This window comes from Diachasma alloeum, unplaced genomic scaffold (genome assembly GCF_001412515.2).
Source record: "Diachasma alloeum isolate Michigan unplaced genomic scaffold, Dall2.0 Dall_scaffold_00195, whole genome shotgun sequence".
Lineage (NCBI taxonomy): Eukaryota > Metazoa > Arthropoda > Insecta > Hymenoptera > Braconidae > Diachasma > Diachasma alloeum.
Window position 1 is genome coordinate 447,937 of NW_021680360.1, and position 25,016 is coordinate 472,952.

At 34.1% G+C, this 25,016-nt stretch overlaps 1 protein-coding gene across 1 annotated transcript in view; it reads right to left on the reverse strand.

Annotated features, from left to right (window-relative positions):
- Window positions 1–25,016, reverse strand: part of LOC107048610 — a 182,827-nt gene that overhangs the window by 46,042 nt on the left and 111,769 nt on the right. Inside the window, exons 3-4 of the mRNA XM_015271852.1 lie at window positions 15,921–16,042; window positions 1,074–1,187 (exon numbers count right to left, since the gene is read on the reverse strand). Of these exons, the coding sequence (XP_015127338.1) occupies window positions 1,074–1,143 (70 nt within the window). The 5' untranslated portion in view covers window positions 1,144–1,187; window positions 15,921–16,042. The remainder of the gene's footprint in view (window positions 1–1,073; window positions 1,188–15,920; window positions 16,043–25,016) is intronic.

Here is a 25,016-nt window from a genome sequence, read left to right on the forward strand (position 1 = left end):
AAATTTGGAAAACTTAATTGGTAATTGTTATTCTACACATCTTTTGAAAAATTTTGAAAAAAAAATCTCTGTAGCTCGAGAAGTTATTACACTGGACTGCAGTCCAGTACATTTCAATTTTCAAGCATTTGAGGGGCAAACGAACAATAAACAATAATTTTATTTGCATTAATTCTTCGTTTTTCAACGATCTCCATTGTATGATGAATCTTACTGTAATATTCCGCGAAAATCCATTGGTACTGGATTTGAGTACTATTACTACTTGTCTCAAGTATTTTTTCTACTTTTGAGAAGTACAGCTCGGTACTCAGTACAAGTACTTTCAGTACTGATGATGAGTACAGTTGGTACTTGTCACCAGTGCTAATTGTACTTGGAGCATAAAACTTGTATTCAGTCGATTTTCGACTTGGACCAAGTAAAAAAATTAGCTTTTCTCCAGAAACGCCTCGGTACTGAATACAAGTAGTTTTCCTACTTATCAGAAGTAATCTTTTTTTAGAGTGTACATTCTTGAATTCTCAGGACAATAACACTGAATGCGATTTAGGGGAAAAAGTCGTGAAATTTCCGATTTCACTGAAAATTCAATGCGATTTGACACTGAATATTCATATTAGATTAGAAATTCAAATAAATTAAAGAATTTTCATCCTTATGTTGCTTAAAATTCTCGAATTTGACTGAATTTTCAGTGAAACCTGAAATTCTATTATTTTTTCCCCCCTAAATCGTATTCAGTGCCACTGTCCTGAAAATTGGTAGTCAACTGTCCATGAAATTTCATTTTTTCCAACAGTGTAGGGGTCCATTTAGCCCGGCGGTCCATTTTGCCCGCCTGGTCCATGTTGACCTATCCTCCCCTACACGAATCTTTTTACCAGTCCATCATTACCGAATTCGATATTTTTCCAGTGGCAGGACAATCACGGGACAGCACCACAATTTTTCATTCTCTTTTTTTGCAAAATGTCTGTGATTTTTCTCTCCGTAGACATTTAGGGGTTTGGAGACGTTCAGGCGTGTAATGGGGTTTTTCATCGGAATTTATTTGACATGGGATTACGTACCTGTGGGTGAGCAGGGAGTTCTCGCGGCCTCGACAAGGTCCTCCCGGCTGCCTGGCGGTGCTTCCAGCATGGTGTTGCCGTCGGAGAATGTCTTCACGCACAGCAGGCTGAGAGCTGATTCCATTTCCACCGAGAAAAACGAGATGAGGGAAAATTATTTGCGATGTTTGATGTTTGGTGGATTTGGATGACAAGCAGAATTATTCATGAGTTTGCATCACTCGCAATGGAATGCCGGTAGAAACCGAGCACACAAGAAAACAGTTTCTCTAATATTGAGGATCAAAGACTTGACTGATGATTCAAGAAACTGAATTCAGTAGGGAAGTGGTAAACCGGTTTAAGTCGACTTATCTCCCAGTTGAGTGTTTGATGAATATTTCTGAATCTAAGGGAGGTAGCGAAATTTTCGTAATTACATTTGTTGTGGCTCTCAATCGGCTCTACAAAAAAAGGTTATTATAAAAATTTTGTTATCTCCTTTAGATTCTGAGATATTCATTGAAAACTAGTTAATAATCAAAATTGACTTGTACCGTTTTACCACTTCACTCCTGAATTATTCTAGTTATGTCCTGTTTAGGAGGTTTCCAGGTCTTCCAAGAATTAAGGCTGGTGAAGAGTCCCAAACAACCCTCCAAAAAACTATATTAGGGAAGACCCATATGGACACCTTAATACACTGAGAAAAAAAATTTCTAATATGTAAACCATATTTAGTTAAGAGAAGTAAATCACTTCAACGGCTCAAATCTCAGAATGTTTGCGCTTCACGTAACTCGAATAAATTCTTATGTATCACTATCATTCCCCGTTAGGGGAATAAGAAAAATATAGTGATATTATATATGGACACAGTGGAAGTGAATAAAGAAAAAAATCATTAAAACAGTAAATACTTGAAGATTAACTATTCTTCCACGCGACTTGAGTGAGTCCATTTGCGACAAAACCATACTTGAGTACAAGAATATTTCAAGACGAGATCTTTCTCAGGGCACTTGAATTGAGATGCCTGAGAGAATTAAGCGATGGAAGAAAAATTACTTGTTTCAAGTAAGGGGAAGTGGGTTAAAACCGCCCCTTTTTACTTTTTTTGTGATACTCATAACTCAGAAAAAAATTCATTAATTGAGATCAGTCTAGGCTCATTCTAAAGAGAAAGAAGTGTTGTTTCCATGGAAAAAAAATTATTTCAGTTTATTTAGAATTGAATGAGCTGTTAACATTTTTGAAAAAATCAAAAGGGGCCGTTTTACCCCACTCTCCCCTAAATATGTTTTAGATATTAGAAATTGTTTTTCAGTTAACGACAAGGGTTATCTACATAGGGCACTCACAGAACTTACGCTTAACTGTTATCAAGGTGTCGATATGATAGGTTAGGTATACAACATTTTAACACCTATAATCGATTTTGAATTTCAGGACAATTCAAAACCGCGTAAACGAGAAGTCACTTTTTGTTTGTCACGTGCCACATAATTAGAAAATTACTTTTGAAGTTTCAAGTGAAAACGCTTGGAGTTTTTAACAACGACAAAGTTACATGAAATTTCTGTATATTTCTTCAGTGACGAATCAGTTAATTTCTTGAATATTCAAGTAATTCTCGATTTTCAGATCCATACGGCACTAAAAAACCGCGAAAATTTTGAACATTCAATCATCAACTTTTCTGAATTCCTAATTTATTACAAATTGACAAACATAGATGTCCGAGACCGTTCACCATAGCTGCATTCCTAGTAGCCAAAAATTTAGAACCACTGAAAATCATTCATCAATTTGGTAAAAGATGTAAGATAAAAATCTGAATGTTAAAAGTTTACCTAGACCCAAGTACAGTAGACTCTCGTTATAGTCGCACTCACGGGGCTGTAGGGGCAGCCGATTCTGAGAATGGGACTGTATTTCTCTTCCCCCACCAGGCGCTCACGGTAAGCCTAAATTCCGGGAATCGGGAGCGATAAGAAAATAAATTTTACTCCAATTATTTTTCTCTTCAATTTGCATTGAACATTTTTATTAAATATAAAAATTATTTTCATTAAACACTTTTATTAAATTAACAAAATGAATTGCGTTGAACACTTTTAGTAAATTAATGAAATGAATAGAAATATTAATAACATCGCATTGTTCAATACACTCCAAAATTTATTCACTTCATTCAAATAAAAAGCAGGATTATGCACCACTGCAAAGACCCTCTCTTCGTGACAGTCAAGAGTGAACTGAATTTCTCTCTCGCAAATTCATTTTTCCTAAATTTTATTCCCCGAATTTCTTAGAAATGCAAAACAAAGCCCATTCCGAGAAAACACAGGGGCATTTAAATCCACACCTCGGAGGTGGTACGGAGTGGGGGAGGCGCTCGAGCTCGAAAAAATCGATATGAGGGGAAATGCGACTATAACGAATGCGACTATAACGAGAGTCTACTGTAGTTAGTATTAGACAAAAGATAATTTGTACCATTTTTTTTGTTTTGTAAATAACCCATCAGGTTTGATGCTACAATAAAAAAAAAATTCAAATTGAATTGTATGTGATGCTCAATTTTCACGATGACTTTGGAAATTCAAGCTTTCATTAAAAAATTAATGATTACTTAACATGAAAAACCCAATTTTCTTGAATTTTCAAGATGAATGAGAAATTTAGTGACTGCTTTCATTTGAAATTGAATTCAACTTCACAACATCGAAAATGCAGATGACGCTGTGACTGAAATTTCAAGAAATTTCTAACAGTGCACTTTATGCACAAAAATCTGTAAACGAAAAGGGACTTTTTCAAGCACACGTTTTAATAATGTAGGTAAAAAACAGAAGATCAGTCAATCGAGTAAACCTCTCGTCCAAACTGGCAGATCGATTTCGTCTCATGGTTCAATTCTCTTGGCCGAAATTTGGAGGAAAAAAATCTCCCGAATATCACTCGAGCTTCAAAATTAATTGGGTATTTCCCGCAAGGTTCCCTTCACACAAACTAGGTCGTCGAGTTTTTCCGTAAAAATTACTTGTGCTTCGCATCCGTGATTTTTTAATCTGAAAAACTCGTTCGTTTGCAACGAACCTATTGGGAAATACTCGCTATTTTTCAATTTTTTTGGATACTCCATATGATGAACTCAGGCCATTTCTGTATTCCTGCAGATATATGCTCATCAGAGGCCAATGTAATTTTTCACGAAAGTATTTTTACTGGGAATGTAAAGGAATCCTTTCTCGGGAATCCTATATGATTTCTATAATTCAGGGGCTCTATAAGTCCTGACTTATTGAACGAAGGAGGTTCTTCGTGAGACAAACGGGATTTCTATTTAGAGATATCCAAGTTTACTTTTACATTCCATATGGACCACACGATAAATTTAGATGTTTTCAATGACTGACTGAATTTGTCAATCTCAATCACATGAATAACACCGTAGACAATTCAGAAAAAAATCGCAAATGGTATTGGAATGTGTTAAAATTAGAGGAATTGGGGCGAGTAGTCGGGTTGAATAAATAAAGGAAAATTCAATCTAAATACCAAAAATTCCAAATGAATATTGATGAGGATTTCAGTGAAGAAAATTACGAAAATACACTCTTTAATATTTTTCGCTAAAATATCCGGTACATTTCTCAGATATTTTTGTCGAGTGAGAATTTCGTAGGAATTTTGAAGAATTTTGTCAGTGAAAATTGAAAGTAGTGGAAAAATCATATGAAACTCTGAATTTTAGATCAATTATTCCATGAAAAATATAAGGAATCCGGAAAATTCAGTTAAGAGACTTTTAAATTTTTAACCAGTAACATTTCCACGGAAATTTCACGGAATTTTGAAATTGGAAATAAATAATTTCCCGGAAAAATCCGTAGAAACCGTAAATTTCAGTTTAATTATTCTGGAAAAATTAGTGAAAAATCAGGAAAATAGGGAGAAATACGTCCTTGAATTGCAAATTCCTCACAATTTTCAGGAAAAGTGGCAAGAATTCATGTAAATAGTGGAATTTCCATCTTCCTGCCATTAAAAAATTGTGAGTTTATCTGAATCTTCAAAAAAACTTGGAATCTCGTTAACTTTTTTCCCTTAAATCAAGTTAAAGTTCTTTTTCCGCGAAATTTCGTCTTTTTTTTAAACAGTGTATAAAATGTATACAACAGTTGAATATACCTGAGTTCAATTCAATTAAAAAATTACTGAAGATCAAACCGTTTGCCCCTGATGTTCGGAAAATCGTTTGAAAATCAGAAAAGTGATAACTGAAGTGCGCAGTTGGAATTTATGGGTTTCATCTAGATTTGAGGGTGGTGTCACTGAAGATGTCATCAATTAAGCACCCCTCCATCATGACTCGGACCCTTTTCCCACTGTATCCGTCGAATAATCTCATAGAAACAAGAGCCAGAGAACATGTGCCACATTTTCTCATAATGGGCAATGCGTCGCCCATTCAGCCAGGCAATATTCAGAGGAATTATGAACGACTGACCATTTCATTTCGTGATGATGAGACACTTCTGCGACTGTATGTAGCAAACCTCATGTACACGGAGAGAAATTTGTGATCAAAATTATCCTACCATTCTATAAAAGTGTATCATGAGCAGGGCCGTGCAGTTCGGAACTGTACGGCTCTGATCATGAATCATCGTTTCCTCATTTATATCCCAAAATTTAGTAAAAATTAATATATGATGATCAAATTTTATTCTACGTTAGAGAAATTTTATCCTCATGCATGATAAATTTTACCCTTCCAATCCAATAATTTTTATGTAGAGAACAACGAACATTCTAGAACGGTTAGTAAATTTTACACTACCGGTACAGTAATTTTTACTCTACCGGCACGGTAATGTTTATTTTTATGAGGATAAAATTTCTCTACCGTAGAATAAAATTTCATTATCATATATTAATTTTTACCAAATTTCGGGATAGAAATAAGGAAACGATGACTTTTATAGAACGGTAAGATAATTTTTATCAAAAATTTCTCTCCGTGTAGAATAAAAATCATTAATACGAGTCCAACTTCTCAACCATGGAATCCCACGCAATCATAGTTTCTTTTTCAAATCCGTAAATGTTTGGGGGTGTCATGAATGGCTGCAGGAGTCATTGATTAATGTCCCTTTCGGCATGACTCAGGCTTTCTCACCGCGGTATCTCATAAATGGACTCACGGGGAAAATCCTGGTTCAGCTCTTCGGACCCCTAATACCATTGAAATCATTCAAGTCTTCCACTGAGTGCAAGTAATGGAATCTTGGAAAAGGTGATGAATAATATCAATTTATGGTCGAATAGTGATGTCTCGCTTATTTCGTCAAGTTTCAAAATCGTTCATTACGCAGCTGTTTTGGACACCTACACACAGAAAAAACTAAACGTAATCTCGTAATCGCTAAACGTAATTTACGCTCAGCACCGATATGATATCTGGTGGCTAGTGATCACGAGACAATAGTTTGGAGAGATTGTCTCGGTCTCAGCGAACACGGAAATTTTTGGTCTCATTTCAGTCTTGAAATACACAGTATCGACTCCTCTCGTGATGACTCCGAGTCAATTTATCTCATCTCGGTTTCCAATTTTTCGCGGTTTTTATATGTCGAAAACCGAGACGAGACAAACCGAGATTTTACATTAAAAAATAGGAAAAAATTGAGACCGAGATGAGATATATTGACCCGGAGTCATCACGAGAAGAGTCGGTACTGCGAATTTCGAGACTCAGACGAGTGCAAAATTCAGTAAAATTCCAGAATTTTAAGCAGCAGCAAGACGAGGATCCCTTAATTTATTTGAATTTCCAATATGATATGAATATTCAGTGCCAAATTACATAAAATTTTCAGTGAAATCTGAAATTTCATGATTTTTTCCTCTTAAATCGTATTCAGTGTCACCAAATAATTAATAATAATTAACAATCAATCACATGCCTAAAAATTAATACATTAAAGAAGGAAATTTACATAGCGTTCCACATCTTTGTGAGGTCATAGGAAATGAGTGGATGAGATTTGAGGTAGAAAGGGAACCGGGATTATTCTCAATATGAATAACCAGAAATTTTTACTGAAAAAAAAATGGATATTCTATATCTATTGACGATTTGAGATTACCTTCAAGACCCTTCATCCCAAAGACCAATAATAATAATAATAATAATAATAATAATAATAATAATAATAATAATAATAATAATAATAGTCAGCAAGTTGACCAAACCTTAGATAATTGTGTCACTGACCTGAAAATTCAAGAATATATTTACCAGAATTTTCTGGTTTTCAAGTCATTTTCAGAGAAAAATGGACCGGAAATTTACAGTTCTCTTTGATTTTTCAACGAAATTCTGAATTTTCAATAACGAAATCCCATGAAATTTCAGTGGTAATTAAATTCGATAAAAATTTCCATTAAGTGTACCAGAAATTTGAGACAAAATTTTTTAACAGTGTATCTCAACCGTATTTATTGGAAACAACAATTTAAATGAAGATATTGTATGGACATTCCCGGTATTCCTCCATTTAAAACATCTTTGTTTGACGTCAGGATTTTCTTTCCTCAGTACATTTTTCCTGTCAGATAGGATAGCAAATTATTTCAATAGAAGTCGGGAAATCTAAAACATGTTACTACAATACTGTGGGTATATTTTTAAAAGATAAAACAGCTGGATAATTCTAAACACTTTAATCGAATATTTTATTTACAATTATTATTTTACAAACACTTCAAGAAAAACGGCTAAATCGTCTAATGCTTCTGATAAGGACTTCGTCTACTTCTTCGACTTCAATATGCATCTAATCGTTCCCGACAATGAACTGCCCTGCTCGTTGTACCCTCATCCCTCAAATGTACTGCTTCGTCCCTCCTAGCCTCCTTCCCCCACTACCACGCACTTTCTGGGCCTTACTCGCCATTTCCATATTTGGAAGTTTTCCCAAAACGTGGCAGCGCTGGTCCGCTAGGGGGTCGTGCGTCATCGATGAGGGTGCTACGGCTTTACCGTAATAAAACTATAAAACTCTACGTCTAGACTTAATCCTACTTTAATAAAATATTTTCTTTAACGTCTGAAATACTTTACAATGTAACTACCCTCGCGTAGTTCCCCAACGTCTAGACTATCTATAACTAAACTGTACATGTAATTCCCCACGATCGAGACACCTAAAATTTTCGTTACTACAATACTGAAAAAGAAACATATTCTTAACCTCGTAAATGTGGCAACGACAAGCCGATTTTTAAGGGCGTATCATATAAAAGAATAACGATATCTCGTAACAAAGTCCATTTGGCGATGGCCCGCCTGAAACCCTCGAGGGGGTTAACGTATCTCGTACGTACACGCGTTGTTCACCCATGGGATAAGAGATACGAGAGTTCTAGAGTTACCGTGAGCTTGTACTCTCGCGACCTAGTTTTTCATCTCAGAAGAGCGTGTGTTGAGAGACGGTGAGATGGAGAAAAAATAGAGAGATGAGAGGATCGTAAAGATTTCTTGTGCATTCAATAAAATTTTTTTTTTTATTATTCTTCATCCTTATACGGTACGTATTCAGCCTCTATTGAAAGCAACTCGATGTCATGGGACAAATAAAAAGCAGCAATGTACCGGAGTTTCATCTATTATACGTTGATTTACATGGAGAGGAAGTTTCTGGAAGTTTTCATCATTTCTCGGAGTGAAACGATAATTCTCGTCTGGAAATTTAGTTGAGGTACACTGTTAAAAATCTTTACCTGAAAATTCCGGTACAGTTCTTGAGAATTTTTGTTGTTTGTCCTTCTGTTTTGTCCTCGGAAAACCTGGACATACACTGTTAGAAAAAAAAATGAAATTTCGTGGACAGTTGACTACTAATTTTCAGGAGAGCGACACTGAATGCGATATGGGGGAAAAAATCATGAAATTTCAGGTTTCACTGAAAATTCAGTAAAATTCCCGAATTTGAAAAGACATAACGACAAGAATTCCTTAATTTATTTGAATTTCCAATCTAATATGAATATTTAGTGTAAAATTGCATTGAATTTTCAGTGAAATCTGAAATTTTATGATTTTTGTCCCGCTAAATCGCACTCAGCGTCACCGTCCTGAAAATTCAAGAATATATTTACCAGAATTTTCTGGTTTTCCAATCATTTTCAGGGGAGAGTGGAACAGAAATTTCCAGTTCTGTTTAATTTTTCCACGAAATTTTGAATTTTCAATGACAAGATTCCCTGAAATTAGTGATGCCGTCGAGACTAGACGAGAATTATTTTGGAAAGATCATCACAGTCTAAAAAAACATCGAAAGTTTAGGAATCGTCGTAATCTCGAAAGACATTGGATCGGTATATTTCGTCACAAACTTGGAAGAATCCATCACGTCTGAGTTTCAGTATTTTCTGTTTTTCAAATGTTTGTCCCGATATCTGTCTCGTCTCGTGAACTTAAAAAACTGAAAATCTCGAGATCCAGGCAAGATAAATCCTCCCGGAATTGTGACGAGATGCACCGATCAAATGTCTTTCGAGATTGCGACGATTCCAAAACTTTTGATGTTTTTCCAGACCGTGATGATCTCTTCAAAATAATTCTCGACTAGTTTTGACGACATCACTACCTGAAATGTCTATGGAATTGGAACACGATAAAAATTTTCGGAATTTGGCACGGAAAATTTAGACAAAATTTTTTAACAATGTAACTAGAATAATTCAGTCAGTACTTTTCATGCAAAGTGTACGGTTACTAATTAACTAAAAATTCACGAATTAACTCACGTTTTCTTGATTTCTATTAATATCGTGCTGTGTCTGAAATTTTTTTCGCATATTTCAAATTTCATGGACAGTTGAGTAGTTATTCTCAGGAGAATGAGATTTAATTTCAATTAGCGGACGAAAATTCATAAATTTTCCATTTCACTGAAAGGTCGATGAAATTTAAAATTTTTGAGCAGCAGAAGGACGAGAATTTCTCAACTTACTTGGATTTTCAATCCAAACATCAAAATACAGTACCAAATTACGCAGAATTTTCCATTAATTCAAGATTCAAGCAAATATTGACTTGAATTTTCGCGATTACTATTCCCTTTCACCGAACATTGAAATTCAAATCTAAAGTTTTCATTGATTTTTCCACAGAAAATTTAGTTTTATCAAATTTCCAAGAAGTGTACCGGAAATTTTAGCCCAAAAATTTTCCGGAATTTCCCCACGACAATTCCATGACACTCTCTTCACCCTGCATTCGCAGAACTTCTGCATTCGTTATCTCCGTGCATTTGACAACTCCTCGACTTTTCCAATAAAAAGCCATTCTCAATACTACTCCTCTCGAAAAAATGGATAAACCAAATTGAATACCAAATCTCTGATTGTAACTATTGCCATACATTATTCATCAATTCAATACATCACGAATAACGAATGAGAGAAAAAGGGAGCACCGAATTTTATGTATGATACAACTTTTTTTCTTCCCCTCTTTCATTTATCGATGGAACGTTGAATTGGAAATTGAGAACAGAAAACTGTCGTCCTTTATGCAGACGTTGTTTATCTTCTATCATATATATTTTCCGTAAAACCCAGCGAGGTACCGACGTTCGATTCTGTACACACAAAACGGAACCGATTGAGTTAGGACAGTGGGAGTCACCGAAAAAAGAGAGGGGGCGGACTGCCCCTGAATGTTCTGTATCAGGAAAATACTCGATGAATGGACATAAATATTTATGGGATATGCGTAGGTTATGTCTCTTTGCATTCAAGCTGCGTTACACAATCTATTGAATTGCCTCGAGGGATAGAACACAAATATCTACAGATAATCCGAGAGAGGGGTGGATATTTTCATATTTATTCTCATTCTAATTGTAATTTTCCGCTTTTCCAGATTTTTATTCGCATTTCTGTTGTCCAGGGAATGCCGGGATCCCGGGATGTAACAGAAACGTAAAAAAACAGACGAGCAAAAACAAAACTGAAAGAAAATAGGGGAATGAAAAATACTGGATTTTCATTTCAAAGTTATGTGATGGCTTTAATTAAATTTTCACGATTATGAACGCTTTCAGGAAATCCGACGGTGTACAGAAATAATGAAACGAGAGGGTGGGGAGTTGGCGGGTGGGCCGAATAGCATAAATTGACCAAGAGTGCGTGAGTCGAAATTCATGCAGAATTCACTTGAAAAATCAGGAAATAGAAATAACTTTCAATTGCAGGATGTTCCTCGCACAGGAAATATATATATTCGCAGATACATGTCGCGTGTGTGTTATGTATGTTCAATAGATGCCAATGATATCAATTTTATTTACAGTAAAAACAATTCGGTGTTGATGTCTCTAGTGTGAAGGGTTAAATATTTCGGATTTACATTCAACAGAGCCGATCACCATAGTTTAGCACCATAACTGGAACGAATTGGCATAATCGCATTGTCGCTATGCAAATTGGGTTATAAAAAAGAAAACATCGATCACGTCCTGTGGCAATGCCCGCTGTACAATGATTCCAGACAAATCTAGTTTCAAAAACTTATGAACCAAAATTTTTTTCCCCCACATTATGCACAAGAATTCCTCATTAGACTAGACAAAAACTGTCTTGTTATAAGTAACGAGATTCTTCTCAAATGTTCCTTAAAAATTTGAATTGTATTGTTAATAGTTCTAAGCTACCACAACATCTGGAAATAATCCACATGGTCTCATGTTTATAACATAAAATATGTATGCAAATTGAATTGTAATTATTCAGAAATGCTTAAATAAAAAAAAGACGAGAATTCCTAGATCTATTTGAATTTCAATGGAGTCGTGAATATTGAGTGCCGAATTAAGATTAATTTTCAATTATTTTAAAATCTACGAATATGTTCACCGAAATTTTTCTGATTTCTATTAATTTTCAGGGGATTCGTACCAAAATAAATATTTATTCGATTTTATTTTATGGAGAATCTGCGCATAATTTGAAAAATACTCTTTACTAAAAATCTAGACAAAATCTAGACCCCTAAAAATCTGGACAAATTGTAATCTCATATTTCGTAGTAAAGAAATCGAAGTTTAATACACATTAATAACTCATTTTCAAAGTATAACAAGTGGAAAATTGATCTTGTATCGCATGTAGTATCGTTATTTTTGCTAATAAATTCTATCATGTATAATTCATTGTTTATTTAATTTTATTAAATTTAATAAGATTTACTATTGACTAATTTTTTTTTGTTTTCAAATTAGTTGAATATGATCATCGTCATTATTCTTATTATCCCTTTCTTCTATACAATCGATTGTCATTTTTGCAGTTCTATCTCTCCCCTCCGCCCTTCGATAAAATGTTAATAGAAAATTTTTATTTACACATACTTGAATGAATTTGAAACATCACATTTGAAGAAATCATTAAAATGCTCACTTTCAGGGAAATTCCTGAAAAATTCGAAATTTTCAACAATCATCATAGAAATCAAATTAACCAATATAGCTATCGTAATCATCTTTAAACGTCGACTTGATGGCATTAAAACAAACATTTTAAGATATGATTGAATTCATTTGAAGCATGATATTCCAACATATTTCCGGAATTCTGATTTTCAAAAAATACAAAATTTTTGCGAATTTTCAAATAAATCAAAACAACAATTTTTGCGATCGCCTTCATCTTCGAACTCGGTCAAACCGACATCCAAACAAATTTTTTAAGCCGTCATTCAATCAATTCAAAACATTTTTTTAGTTCACCTGGGACAATCGATTTTTGAAAAAATTAAAAAATTGAAACAACTAATCAATGAATTAAATTTTAACTAAAAGTGATCGATAGGGCTCAACAATACCTACATTAAGAAAAAAGATTCAATTTAATCCATTCATTAGCGAAGAAAAAGTTTGTTACACACCTACACACATGTACACCCATTCGGACGAGGTCTAAAAATTGCATTTTCGGACTTTTCGGATCATACTGGAACACAAAAAATCCAAAACTTGAATTTGAACGATTGCAAAGCTTCCACTCGGAAGCAAAAAATAAAAAAACAGTATATCAATCGTAAATTACCCTGAGTGATCTTAATTGTCAACTTGAATTGTCAAAACAGTCTAACTGAAATGGCATAAGTGTCCATCTTTCCTATTTCATTCAATTCATCTCTAATTACTCGATCCCAGATCCCGTATTTCATTCAATTCATCTCTAATGTTCCATCTCTCCAACGAAAAATTTGACGAAAGTACAAGTCAAAGATCCCTCAGCCGTCATACCCAATAAAAAATCCCTGCCCTAAAAAGAGAATTAATTTCACCCCCTCGACTCCTAATTCGAAATGTCTCGGTCTGCTATTTTTAATATCTCAACCCGAGCCTGAGAAGCGTGCAGACAATTTCCTCTCCCTTTGTCGCATCAAACAATCGCGCAATTGTGGAGCACGGAATGGCCAGGGTAAGGAAAAATAAATAGAAAGCTTTGTGGTGACTCGTACGTGAGAGAAGTCATGCACCTCCAGACGCTCCAACAGCTTTCATGTTCGGCCTGCCCTCCTCTCCTCTCTCTCTGTTTCCCTGGACAGAGGGCTCATGTATTTCCGATTAGATCCTCAGAAAAAAAGCGTCTTTACTCTTTATTGAAATTTTCATCTCCGTTTGCTCGCTATCCCTTTTGGAAAAGCCAATTTATTTCAGCCGAAACGTATACATATAAGCTGACTCTGTGATCTCCGCACCACACGTGCTATTTTCATAAAAGGGAAGCATTTTATCGGCTCAACTTCAAGGGTTTTTCAACTTACAACAAAATCAAAAAGAACTAAAGGGAGTTTTTCCCTTCATGAAACGGTTGTGTCCAACTTCTGCTTTTTTCCTGAGTAACAAGGAAAATCGATATAAAAGTTTCTATTGCTCCCTGACATGAGAACAAATGCCTCCGATTTTCGTTAGGATTTCCCTCTCGATCTGCGAGTATTCAAACTTTCCCATCAAGAATTTCCCATTCCTCTATTAAAAAATTGGTGGCGCTTTTTTGTCAGCATTTTACTTCGCCAAGGATAACCTTAAGTTTTTTTTATTTATTTATTGCTTCATGAGAATTTACATAATTCTCTTGTAGCAAGAGGATAACCTTAAGTTTAGGTACAAGGATAATCTTTGCTTAAGATCATAGATTATACAAATCTTTGTTTTATATTCATTTTTAAAAGGATATTTTCTAAATATATTTTTTTATACATATATATGAGGTATTCCACACCAAATGAGTCAACTGTTGACCCTCACCCTCTTGAAAAATCATATCTCTAAACAGTCCAATTTGGAGATATGATTTTTTTCTCGTTTTTCCGTTTTTTTTTGATAACTCGAGTTCTATCAATCCGATTTTTATTTATTAAGCGTCAAAATTTTTCATTTTTTACTGCCTATAAGAATATTTTTAGTACATTTTTTTTTTATATTTAGATGCTCATAATAACGATTTTTCGAGAAAAAAAGTTGAAAAAATTGAATTTTACAAATTACGTCACTTTTGATTTGTTTCATTTTTTTTCAGTAATTCTTATAATCAAAACAAGTCTTCTGAGCCCTCATTCAAGTTGAGTATTTTCCTGGATCTATTTAATTTTTAATTTTTTCTTTTCGAAATTTCGCAAATTTGGTCAAAACACCATAAAACGACTTCGATTATGTACCGAAAAAATATGTAATATATAGGTATACAGTCAAATTTACTTCATACCGACTATAATCAAAGTCAATCAACGCCATTTTGGGGTGTTTTGACCAAATTTACGGAATTTTGAAAAGAAAAAATTGAAAATAAGATAGATGCAGGAGGATCCCCAATTTATATGATGGCTCAAAATACTCGTTTTGATTATAAGAACTACTGAAAAAAAAATGAAACAAATGAAAAGTGACACAATTTGCAAAATTCAACTGTTTCAACTTTTTTTCAAAAATTCGTTATTATAAGCATCTAGAAATCGAAAAAAATTTTTTACTAAAAATACTCTTATAGGCAGTAAAAAATGAAAAATTTTGACGCTTAATAAATCAAAATCGGATGAATAGATCTCAAGTTATTGAAAAAAAAACGGAAAAACGAGAAAAAAATCATATCTCCAAACTGGGCTGCCGAAAAAAACTGAAACAATTTGAGAGACAGTTTTTGAACTGCCCCAATCGTAGAAAAAATCGCCAGCAATTTCCAAGCGGGTGAGGGCCAACGGTTGACGCATTTGGCGTGGAATACCTCATATAAATGAGGATAGAAATAAAAAATTGAAAAACTATCTTCTTTTAAAGAGATAAAAAAAGGTTTGTACAATCCAGGATCTTCAGCAAAGATTAACTAATGAGTGGATTCTGTTCTGAATACTTTATGGAACAATTCAACTATCTTGTGACATGAAGCAATCGTTTAGTGTGAAATAATATAATTCTAGCTGTAAAAACTTATGGTAGAAAGGTAATATTGAATTATAAGTTCCTCTCATTGTTTATTGTTACTTTTATTATTTTCTAAAATAAATGAAAGGATAAAAAAAAAATGAACCACTAGCTTAAGAATGCGCGCGTTCCTTTTCTAGTTTACGAAAAAAATGCACCACTGAGTTTTCTATTACAAGTGGAAGGAAAATAGATATTGAAACACATTTTCCGTCGAAACTTGTCTTTCAAAGTCAAAATACCGTGATGCTAACCGGCGTGCATGGGTTGGAAATATACATGTCAGTGAGCATTTGATAATGGAAAATATACATTGTGTGTTACACGAAGGGCTGCTGCAAGGTTGCATGGGCACACTTACCCCGCTTCACGTCTCGCCACGTGTTCGTGATTTCGTCGAATCTTCTAGCGCTTTCGTGCCTGAGGTTTCCAACAGCAGGTATAATGATTTCACATTGTACGTTGGCTTTGTCTCGGTTTACTCTGTAATTAGATTAATAATTGTTTTAATTTTCGGGCGGATGAGGTTAATGAGAGGGGTGCAACTTACTTCAGTTGTTAGCTAAATTAATTTTAATTTGTAGGGATTTGTGGTTTCGTGATAACATAAACTTGCTGTTGGGTTCTTAATTTGAGGTATTAATGGAAGATTTGGTGAGTTCAGAATGGATTACATGTGAAATGTAATTGGTGAATGGTCATCGTGCTATTGGAAAGTCGGAATCATTCATCGAAATGTCCATTTAGCGAACGAATCAAAATTCAAATTAGGGTCAAATCTGGAACTAATCCCGAGTCGAATTTTTTACTTGAAAAGTCCAGGAGATGAAGGCAGAATTAATGTTGTTATGTTCCGTTTAGGAGTGCTCCATTTTTTCAAGAATTTGGGTGAAAGACCCCATCCAGGTCAACATCACGATTCGTTTATGACTGACGAATGTCCATAATTTTCTGATTTTTTTATCAGAAAATTTTAGTCAATTATTTTGTAAAAAGGTGAAGACTAGAAAATCTTTTAGACTTTTATCGGTCTTTACAAAAATTTTTAACTGAAATTTCTGATACACTTTTTGGAAATTTTTATGATATTTTAGTTCCATCGAAATTTTCAAGACGTTTGTCATTGAAGATTTAGATTTTTTTTTTGAAAAAAAAAATGTAAACTGTCAATTTCAGTGCAATTATTCCTTGAAAATCAGTACGAATCAAGAAAATTCTGTTCTTGAATATTCAATTAATCGAAAATTCCTCGTAATTCGGCCCTAGATGATTTCATTGAAAATTCAAATAGGTTGAGAAATCCCCATCTCAATACTGTTCAAAAATTTAAAATTTCATTGAATTTCCAACGAAATTTTAAATTTTATCATTTTTCCCCTTTAAATCGCATACAATGTCAGTCTCCTGAAAATTATTAGCACAAAAGAAAATATCCTCACATCGGGTATCTGTATTCCGGAATTCGGAATCTTATATTCTGGAATCTAGAATAATATACCGGAATCCGGAATATTATCGTCTGAAATCGAGAACAATATTCCACAATGGGAAATATTTCATTTTCGATTCCAAAAAATATTCCGGAACCCAGAATATTTTATTCTCAATTCTGGAATAACATTCCGGAGACTTTCTCACATTGATGCTTGTTTGAAAATTGATGAAGACATTTTTCTGCTATTGAAAAAGTCGCAATGGATGTGGAAATGTACAACGAACATATATTTCGCACTCGATTCAATTATGGATTAACTAAAAATTTAAAAATTCTTAAATTCTGGGGTCGAAATACTTTGAGAATTCAATAGGAAATACTTTGGATTTTTTTTAACGATGTTTCCACGGGAAAAAATTGAAAATTTCTGTCAGAATTACATGATGTTATCAAATATTTGCATAATAAAACAGAAAAAAATTCTCAGTCAATATTGAGAAATACAAGTGCACTGTTAATAAATTTCGTCGGAATTTTCCCTGTGAAATCCTGAAAATTTTTATCATGTTCAATTTCCACCGAAATTGCAGCAAATCTTGTCGTTGAAAAATGAAATATTCCGTTGACTTTTTGATCGAATGATCTGAAAATCAATAAAATACCTGATTTTTCAGTGTAATTATTCCGTGAAAATTCGTAAAAATCTGAAAAAGTCAGAGAAAAATTAGAAACTCATGTCGTTTCTGAGAATTCATTTTCCGTTGAAAACTCAGTCAAATTATGAAATGTCCATCTCACAGCCACTGAAAACTCATGAATTTCCTTCAATTCTACCTACAACTTCCAATTTCGTACCCATTTTTCTCCTAAATCGGATTCAACGTCGCTCTCAAGAAAATTACTACCACATTTTCCATGAAATTTCGAAAAATTTCCAACAGTGGGGACGGTACAGGTACCAGCTACCCTATCTCCCGAAGACGAAGGAGACTCCATCACATTCTTATCCAAAACACCGTATAATAGTGACCGATTTCCGATGAGTCTCAACTCTCAATTCGCCTCACGTAGCATCGGAACATCGCGAATCGTCAGCGCGTACAAAAGTGCACATATATCCACTCGCCTCTGTAACACTATTCTACACCCGAGCAACGCCATGTGTACCCCACATGTGTCAAATGCATGATGCATCCCAACACGAATATGCAGTCTACTAGGAGCCCGCACTATTTCCCGTGATGTTGTATCTACGCGCTGCGTCCGGCCATAACTGCAGACGACTGCTACATCCTGCAGCTTCTCAGGCTTACGTCTTCCGAATTACAATTTTTTTTTTTTATAAATGGTACTGATGTTATCAAGTATCATCGCGGAAACAACGAAAGGTTCAAGAGGGTTCAATTACAACTGCAGTAATGAAAGCAATTCAGAGAAGTAATTGCATTGCAAACTCAATCCCCGGGATGAAGGATGTAATCCTGGAAATCTTTATGATCACGTAACTTTTATTGGGTATCCCGAGGGAATCCTTGGGCCAAAGGTTTTTTTTTTATCGGGGAGCAGCTTTTTCCTCGATCATTTATTTTTAACTCTAATTCTCTACCATTCCACTGTCTTCCCGACGAGTTAACGGCGGGCTCTAATACACTGGCCCCTGTTAATTCTTCTCCATTTGGGCGGAGAGTTCAATCTTTCTTGGCGTTTGCTCATCGGAAGGGAGAATGACTAAAATTTTCGGTTTTAGTTCTTGTTTGAAATGCTGCACACGGTGCTGAAAAATTTCGTCTGAATTTTCCGTGTCAAATTCCAAGAATTTTTATAGTGTTGAATTTTCACTAAGATTTAAGGAAATCTTGTCATTGAAAAATGAAATATTGATTTGCTGTTCAAATGATTTGAAAATGAATAAAATACCTCCGACTCCAATCCCAAGTTAAAACAAGTGGGAAATTGCCCCTGTATTACGTATAGTACAGTTATTTGTGCGAATAAATTAGCCATATGCTTCTGAACGGTCATTTTGCTTACTTTTTTGCATTGTATATTATTCATGGCCTATTTCATTTTCTTGAATTGAATCAATTTCTTTCCAGCTAATTGTTTTAGATTTTCCACTTAATGCAATTCTAATAATTTCTGGAAATTTCTGCGAAATATTATTAGGAATATTTCATTTATACATAATTGAATGCATTCGGAGAATCACATTTAAAGGAATCATCAGAAAGCTAACTTTCAAGAGAATTCATGAAAAATTCGAAATTTGCAAAAGTTATCCTAAAAATCAAATTGACCGAGACAATTATTGTAACCATCTTCTAACTTCGATATAGTCGCATAGAAACAAACATATTAAGCTATGATTGAATTCATTTGAAGCGCAATATCCAGAGATACGTGCGGAATTCTGATTTTCGAAAAATACGAAATTTTGGAAAAATTTCACAGAAATCAAAATAACGATTATTCCTAGCGTTTTCACCTTCGAACTCAGTCAAAAGGACATCTCAGCGAATTTTTTAAGCCGTCATTCAATGAACTTAGAACATTTTTTTTAGTTATCGTGTTACAACTGAATTTTGAAAAAATTAGGAATTAAAAAAAATGAATCAATGAATTAAATTTAATTAATGGCGATGGATAGGCATTACTTCTTAGCAATACCTTCATTTGAGAACAAAATGATTCAATTCCATCGATTCATTAGCGAGAAATTGACGAAAAACTTCGTCACATACATACATACACACATACGGACGGACATGGTCTAAAAAATGCATCTTTGAACTTTTTGAATCATAATGGGTCGATATAATACAAAAAATCCAAAACTTAAATTTGGACGATCACAATGCTTCCATTGGGAAGCAAAATGGGCGAAATTCTTAAAAATCCTACACTGTTAGATTTTTTTTTTGAAATTGAAGCAACAAATGCATTTGAATTTTCAATATTCGGAAATTGAATTCAATTTTAGACTAAATTGCTCATGGAATTCCTGATTCATCTTGGAAATTCAATAAAATTAAGTTTTTCATGATGAATCATCATTGAATTTTCAATGACAATTTGGATTTTCACACCTACACTGAGAGAAAAAATTATTCCTGCCAAGGATTGATATTCTCGTCAGAAGATAATATTTTTTCAGAACGAATTTTTCCAGGACAGTCATTTTCAGAGAGTCCAAGTCTATCCTCAAAAATTACAGTGATATTGAACAATCTGATTATTATGCTACATATGACCTTGACAAAATGTTCTCCGATATCTTCCGGATTTTACAAATTGGCGATTTTCTCAGGTAAAGAAAATTGGAATAATTCCAAATGTTAATAATTATTATAGGAGTTTCTTCGAGGTCATATGCAGAAGAATATTCTTATAGATCACCATAATTCTCACGCTTGAAACTGATTTTGGAGCACCTGGAAATGACTGGCCTGGAGAAATACGTTCCAAAAGAAATATTTTCTTCTACTAAGAGTATGAAAAAGATATCACCAATAACATTTTCTTGGAAGGAATAAATTTTTTTCTCAGTGTATCGCGAAAATACACCATTACATTCAATTGAATTTTCAAGAGATTAAAAATTCAGACGAAAAGTTTCCTGAATTTTTCACGATTTTCAATATTTTTCATTGTTGTATGAACTTGAAAAATCAAATTTCATTGAATATTCAAGAAAATGTACTGATTTATCAATAACAAGATCAATGGAAATTCCATGTAAATTATTTGTTGTTGAAAATTTCAAGATTTTTTACTTGACATTTCAAGAGTAATTTTCCGACAGTGTACCATTTTATTAGAAATTATTTTATCAAATCTTGACGAAATCATGACGTAACAGTTCGAAAACTGGTGCCATCTCGGTATAGGGTGAAAAAGTATTTGATTTGTTCGGTAATTTTTCTCCAACTTTTTCTCCGCGAACGTCTTCAAAGATTGCTTTCGATGAAAGAATGAAAATGAACTGATTTCCATTGTGTCCAATAATCGAACGACCTCTTCCCTTTCTTCCCCTGTTTCAGAAGCCCCGGAGGATGATAGTTCCAACAGAGTGGAAGAGAGACTGATCGGATGATCCAAATAACTATGGGAAATCATGCTGATACTGTCAAAGGAGTGAAACTCCTCTGCAAACGCGTCGAAGCATTCGGGAGTGTGACACAATCACTAGCCGCTTTCCCGTACGTTTTGGATTCCTGCCGTGAGCGCATTTCCAACCAACTCTACACCCCGAGTAATTACGATCACGCCTCGTTGCGGACTGCTAGCGCCCCACTGGATGTCTCGTTAGTTTCAGTCGAGATTTACGTCTCCATGGAAAATTCACATTGCGGGATGTAATGTCACTTCTTCTTTTTTTGCTGATTTGCGTTTATGTTTGCGTCTTTAATATTGTCATTTGTTAGTGTGTAATTGGAAGTGTGGAACATTGCACGGATGGATTCCAATTACTTTTTGCGACGCGTATGGAAATAACTGGATAAAATTTAGTTTCTCGCATGATCTCCATTTGAATGATTCATATAAGGTAAATGGGTCTATTTTAATAGAAAAAATTATTTTCAGGGACATGTCACTGATTTCCAGGGTGCTATCGATAGTTTCAGTAGGGAAGCGGTAATCCAGGTTAAGTCGATTTTGACTATTGGCCAGTTTTTGACGAATATCTCGAAATCTAAAAGATATAGAAAAATTGTTGTCATGATCGTTTTTATAACCTTCAATTGACCCTACAAAAAGGTCGTGAGAACAATTTTGCGATCTCTTTTAGATTTTGAGATATTTATCAAAAATTGACCAAAAGTCAAGATCGGCGTAATCCGGTTTACCGCTTCGCTACTGATTTTTAGGAACCAATCCCTAATTATTAGGTATGCGATTGAGAAATTCAACGAGTATGAAATCCTGGAATTCAGTAATTTTGTCAGTAAACTTTAATGATTTTGACGGAAGTAAATTCATGAAGAATGATTGATTTGGTAAAAATCAATCTCCGTTACAGAAAAATTATACGAAAAATTGAAGCAATTATTCACGTTCACTGGGAGTATTTTTGATGGAATACACCGTTAGAAAAAAAATGAAATTTCATGGATAGTTGACTACCAATTTTCAGAATAGCGACACTGAATGTGATTTAGGGGAAAAAAATCATGAAATTTCAGGTATCACTGAAAATTCAGTGTCAAATTATATTGAATTTTCAGTGAAATTTGAACTTTCATGTTTTTTCCCCCTTAAGTCGCACTCACTGTCACTGTTCTGAAAATTTAAGAATATATTTACCAGAATTTTATGGTTTTCTATTCATTTTCAGGGAAAAATGGTACGGAAATTTACAGTTCTGCTCAATTTTTCCACGAAATTCTGAATTTTCAGTGACAAGATTTCCTGAAATTTCAGTGGAACTTGAACACTATAAAAATTTCGGGAATTTGGCACGGAAAATTCAGATGAAAATTTTTAACAGTGTACAGGGTAAATTTTACAGTTTCGGTACAAATCGCCCTCACCTTTAGTAATTTTCCCGGGACAACGGAGTAAAATTTACTATTAATCTCGCACTTTTTCTCGTATTTAAGGTGACAAAGTACTCGACATCGAGGTTGCTCCACGATTACTTGACTTGTTTGGTAATTTTTCTCCAACTTTTTTCCGTGCACTCTCCGTGTGGAGTTTTGCGCAACTTTTTCCTCCGTGTGTAAAAATGGAATCAGAAATTTTACACTGTTACAAAATTTCACTTGAAATTTCTAGTGAACAAGCTTGAAATTTTTAACAATGACAAAGTTACATGAAATTTCTGTACAATTCTTCACTGACAAATCAGTTAATTTCTTGAATATTCAAGTAATTCTCGATTTTTAGGTCTATATGACACTAAAATACCTTGAAAATATTGAAAATTCAGGCAATAATTTGTCTGAATTTGTAATCTATTGAATATTGAATTGTATGTGATGTTCAATTTTCACGATGGTTGAAAATTCAAGCTTTCATTGAAAAATCAATGATCGTTTAGCATGAAAAACCCAATTTTCTTGAATTTTCAAGATGAATGAGAAATTTAGTGAACGGTTTCAATTGCAATTGAATTCAAACTCACAACATTGAAAATCCAGATGATATTGTGACTGAAATTTCAAGGAATTTCTAACAGTGTACATGGAGGTTCATCACAATATCTCTAAAACCTAAACCCTTTTTCTTTCTGTGTGCAAACCTAATCGTTCAAATGATAAATTTATGGACTAATTTTTACAAAATTGTGCTCAGTGACGATAAGCTGACGTCAATCTTAAAATTGCGAAGCATCCCGTTTCATGTTATAATCATTTTTACTGGAGATTTACTCATTTTTATACGATGTACGTGGCTCCACGATTTCAGAAAAACGCAAAAAACTTGAGCGTTATTTTTATACGGTGTAGATGCCATAAAAATATCATAAAGTGGTTAATCGTGACTGGAAATGGGGAGCGGTAAAAGATGAATTTAAAATTTTTACACAAGGATAAAATATTAATTGTCCGCTTTTCTCCTGAATTTTCTAGTTTTATTTCACGGGCTAACAATGCTATCGCCATTAGGGAAATGCAAGTCAGTCAGAGTTCTATTTTAATATCATGTTGGCCGAAATATTCCTGAGTGCAAAATTATTCACGAAAAATGCAAAGGAAGATGAATGATTGAAAAAAAGCACAAAGCAAAGATATTTTGCGCTTTTTACTCATTGAATTTTCGTACTCTGCATATGAAATGAAGAATTCTGCATGAAACATTAATCAACTGTAGTGAATATGGAAGTTGTATTTTTATGCTCTCTCCTATGTTTTTCTTGTCGGTGGGCGAGGGAAACCGGCGTAAAAAAGTTCTGGGAATCTCGCAGCGGTGTTAAATTCATTAAAAGTCGTTTGTTAAAGTTTTACAAATGAAAGGAACCATTTCCTACTTTTTTAGCGCTTTTTCTCGAAGTGAGGGCATGTCTGAACGACTCGGGGAAAAACAACCTGGAGAATTATGCAAAACCCGGACTGTACTAATGATAAACATTTCAATGTTTATACGGGGTGAAAATTCCTCGGAAAATTTATCGTGCAATACCAGGAATTTTATTCTACAGTAAAAAATTATTGCGTGGCACTTGATTTACCTGGCATTTCCATGAAATTTTATTTAACGCACAGTATTTTCTCCGAGACTGCACAATAGTTTTCCTAGGGTGTAGATTGGTCATTTCTGGTGTCAGCGCATTAATTTTTCTACGAATTCTTCGTGCGTGGATAATTTTTTGGGTTTCATGGTACTCCAACTAGCCTCGTCCTTGTTTTGAGTACAGGATTATGCATTAAATTTAATAATCTGTGCCTAATCACGAGGTGAATATTTTGACCTGAAAAATCCTGACTAGATTATTCTAGTTATGTTCCATTTAGACGGTTTCCAGGTTTTCCAAGGAGTTGCCCGAGTCGAATATTTCGTTCTGGTTTAAACTCTGAAAGACTTTGAAAATCTTTTGTGTAATCTGACTCACAGACCGCGACGTATTCACACGTTATAACAACCGTATTAATTCGAGTTTTTGTTTTCGACATTTTACATTATTTTTCCGAATAACTCTTTTAGATTAAAGAAGAGAATTTATATAGCGTTCCACATGTTTGTGACGTCATAGGTAATGATTGGATGGAATTTGGATGAGGTAGGAAGGAGTCGTCAAAAAACATCGAATCAATATATAAAATCATAAATCTAATTACCAAATTCCGGAAATTTTCGTCGTGTTCAAGTTTCCCTGAAAATTCAATAAGTCTTGTCATTGAAAAATCAAATATTCCATTGATTTTCTGTTCAAATGATCTGGGAATTAATAAAATACTTGGTATTTCAGTTCAATTATTCTGTGAAAATTCACAGAACAAATCGTAAAGACCCAAAAGGGTATACGAGAAGATAAAAATATAAATATAAATATAACATAATCCATGAAATTTCAAAAATTTT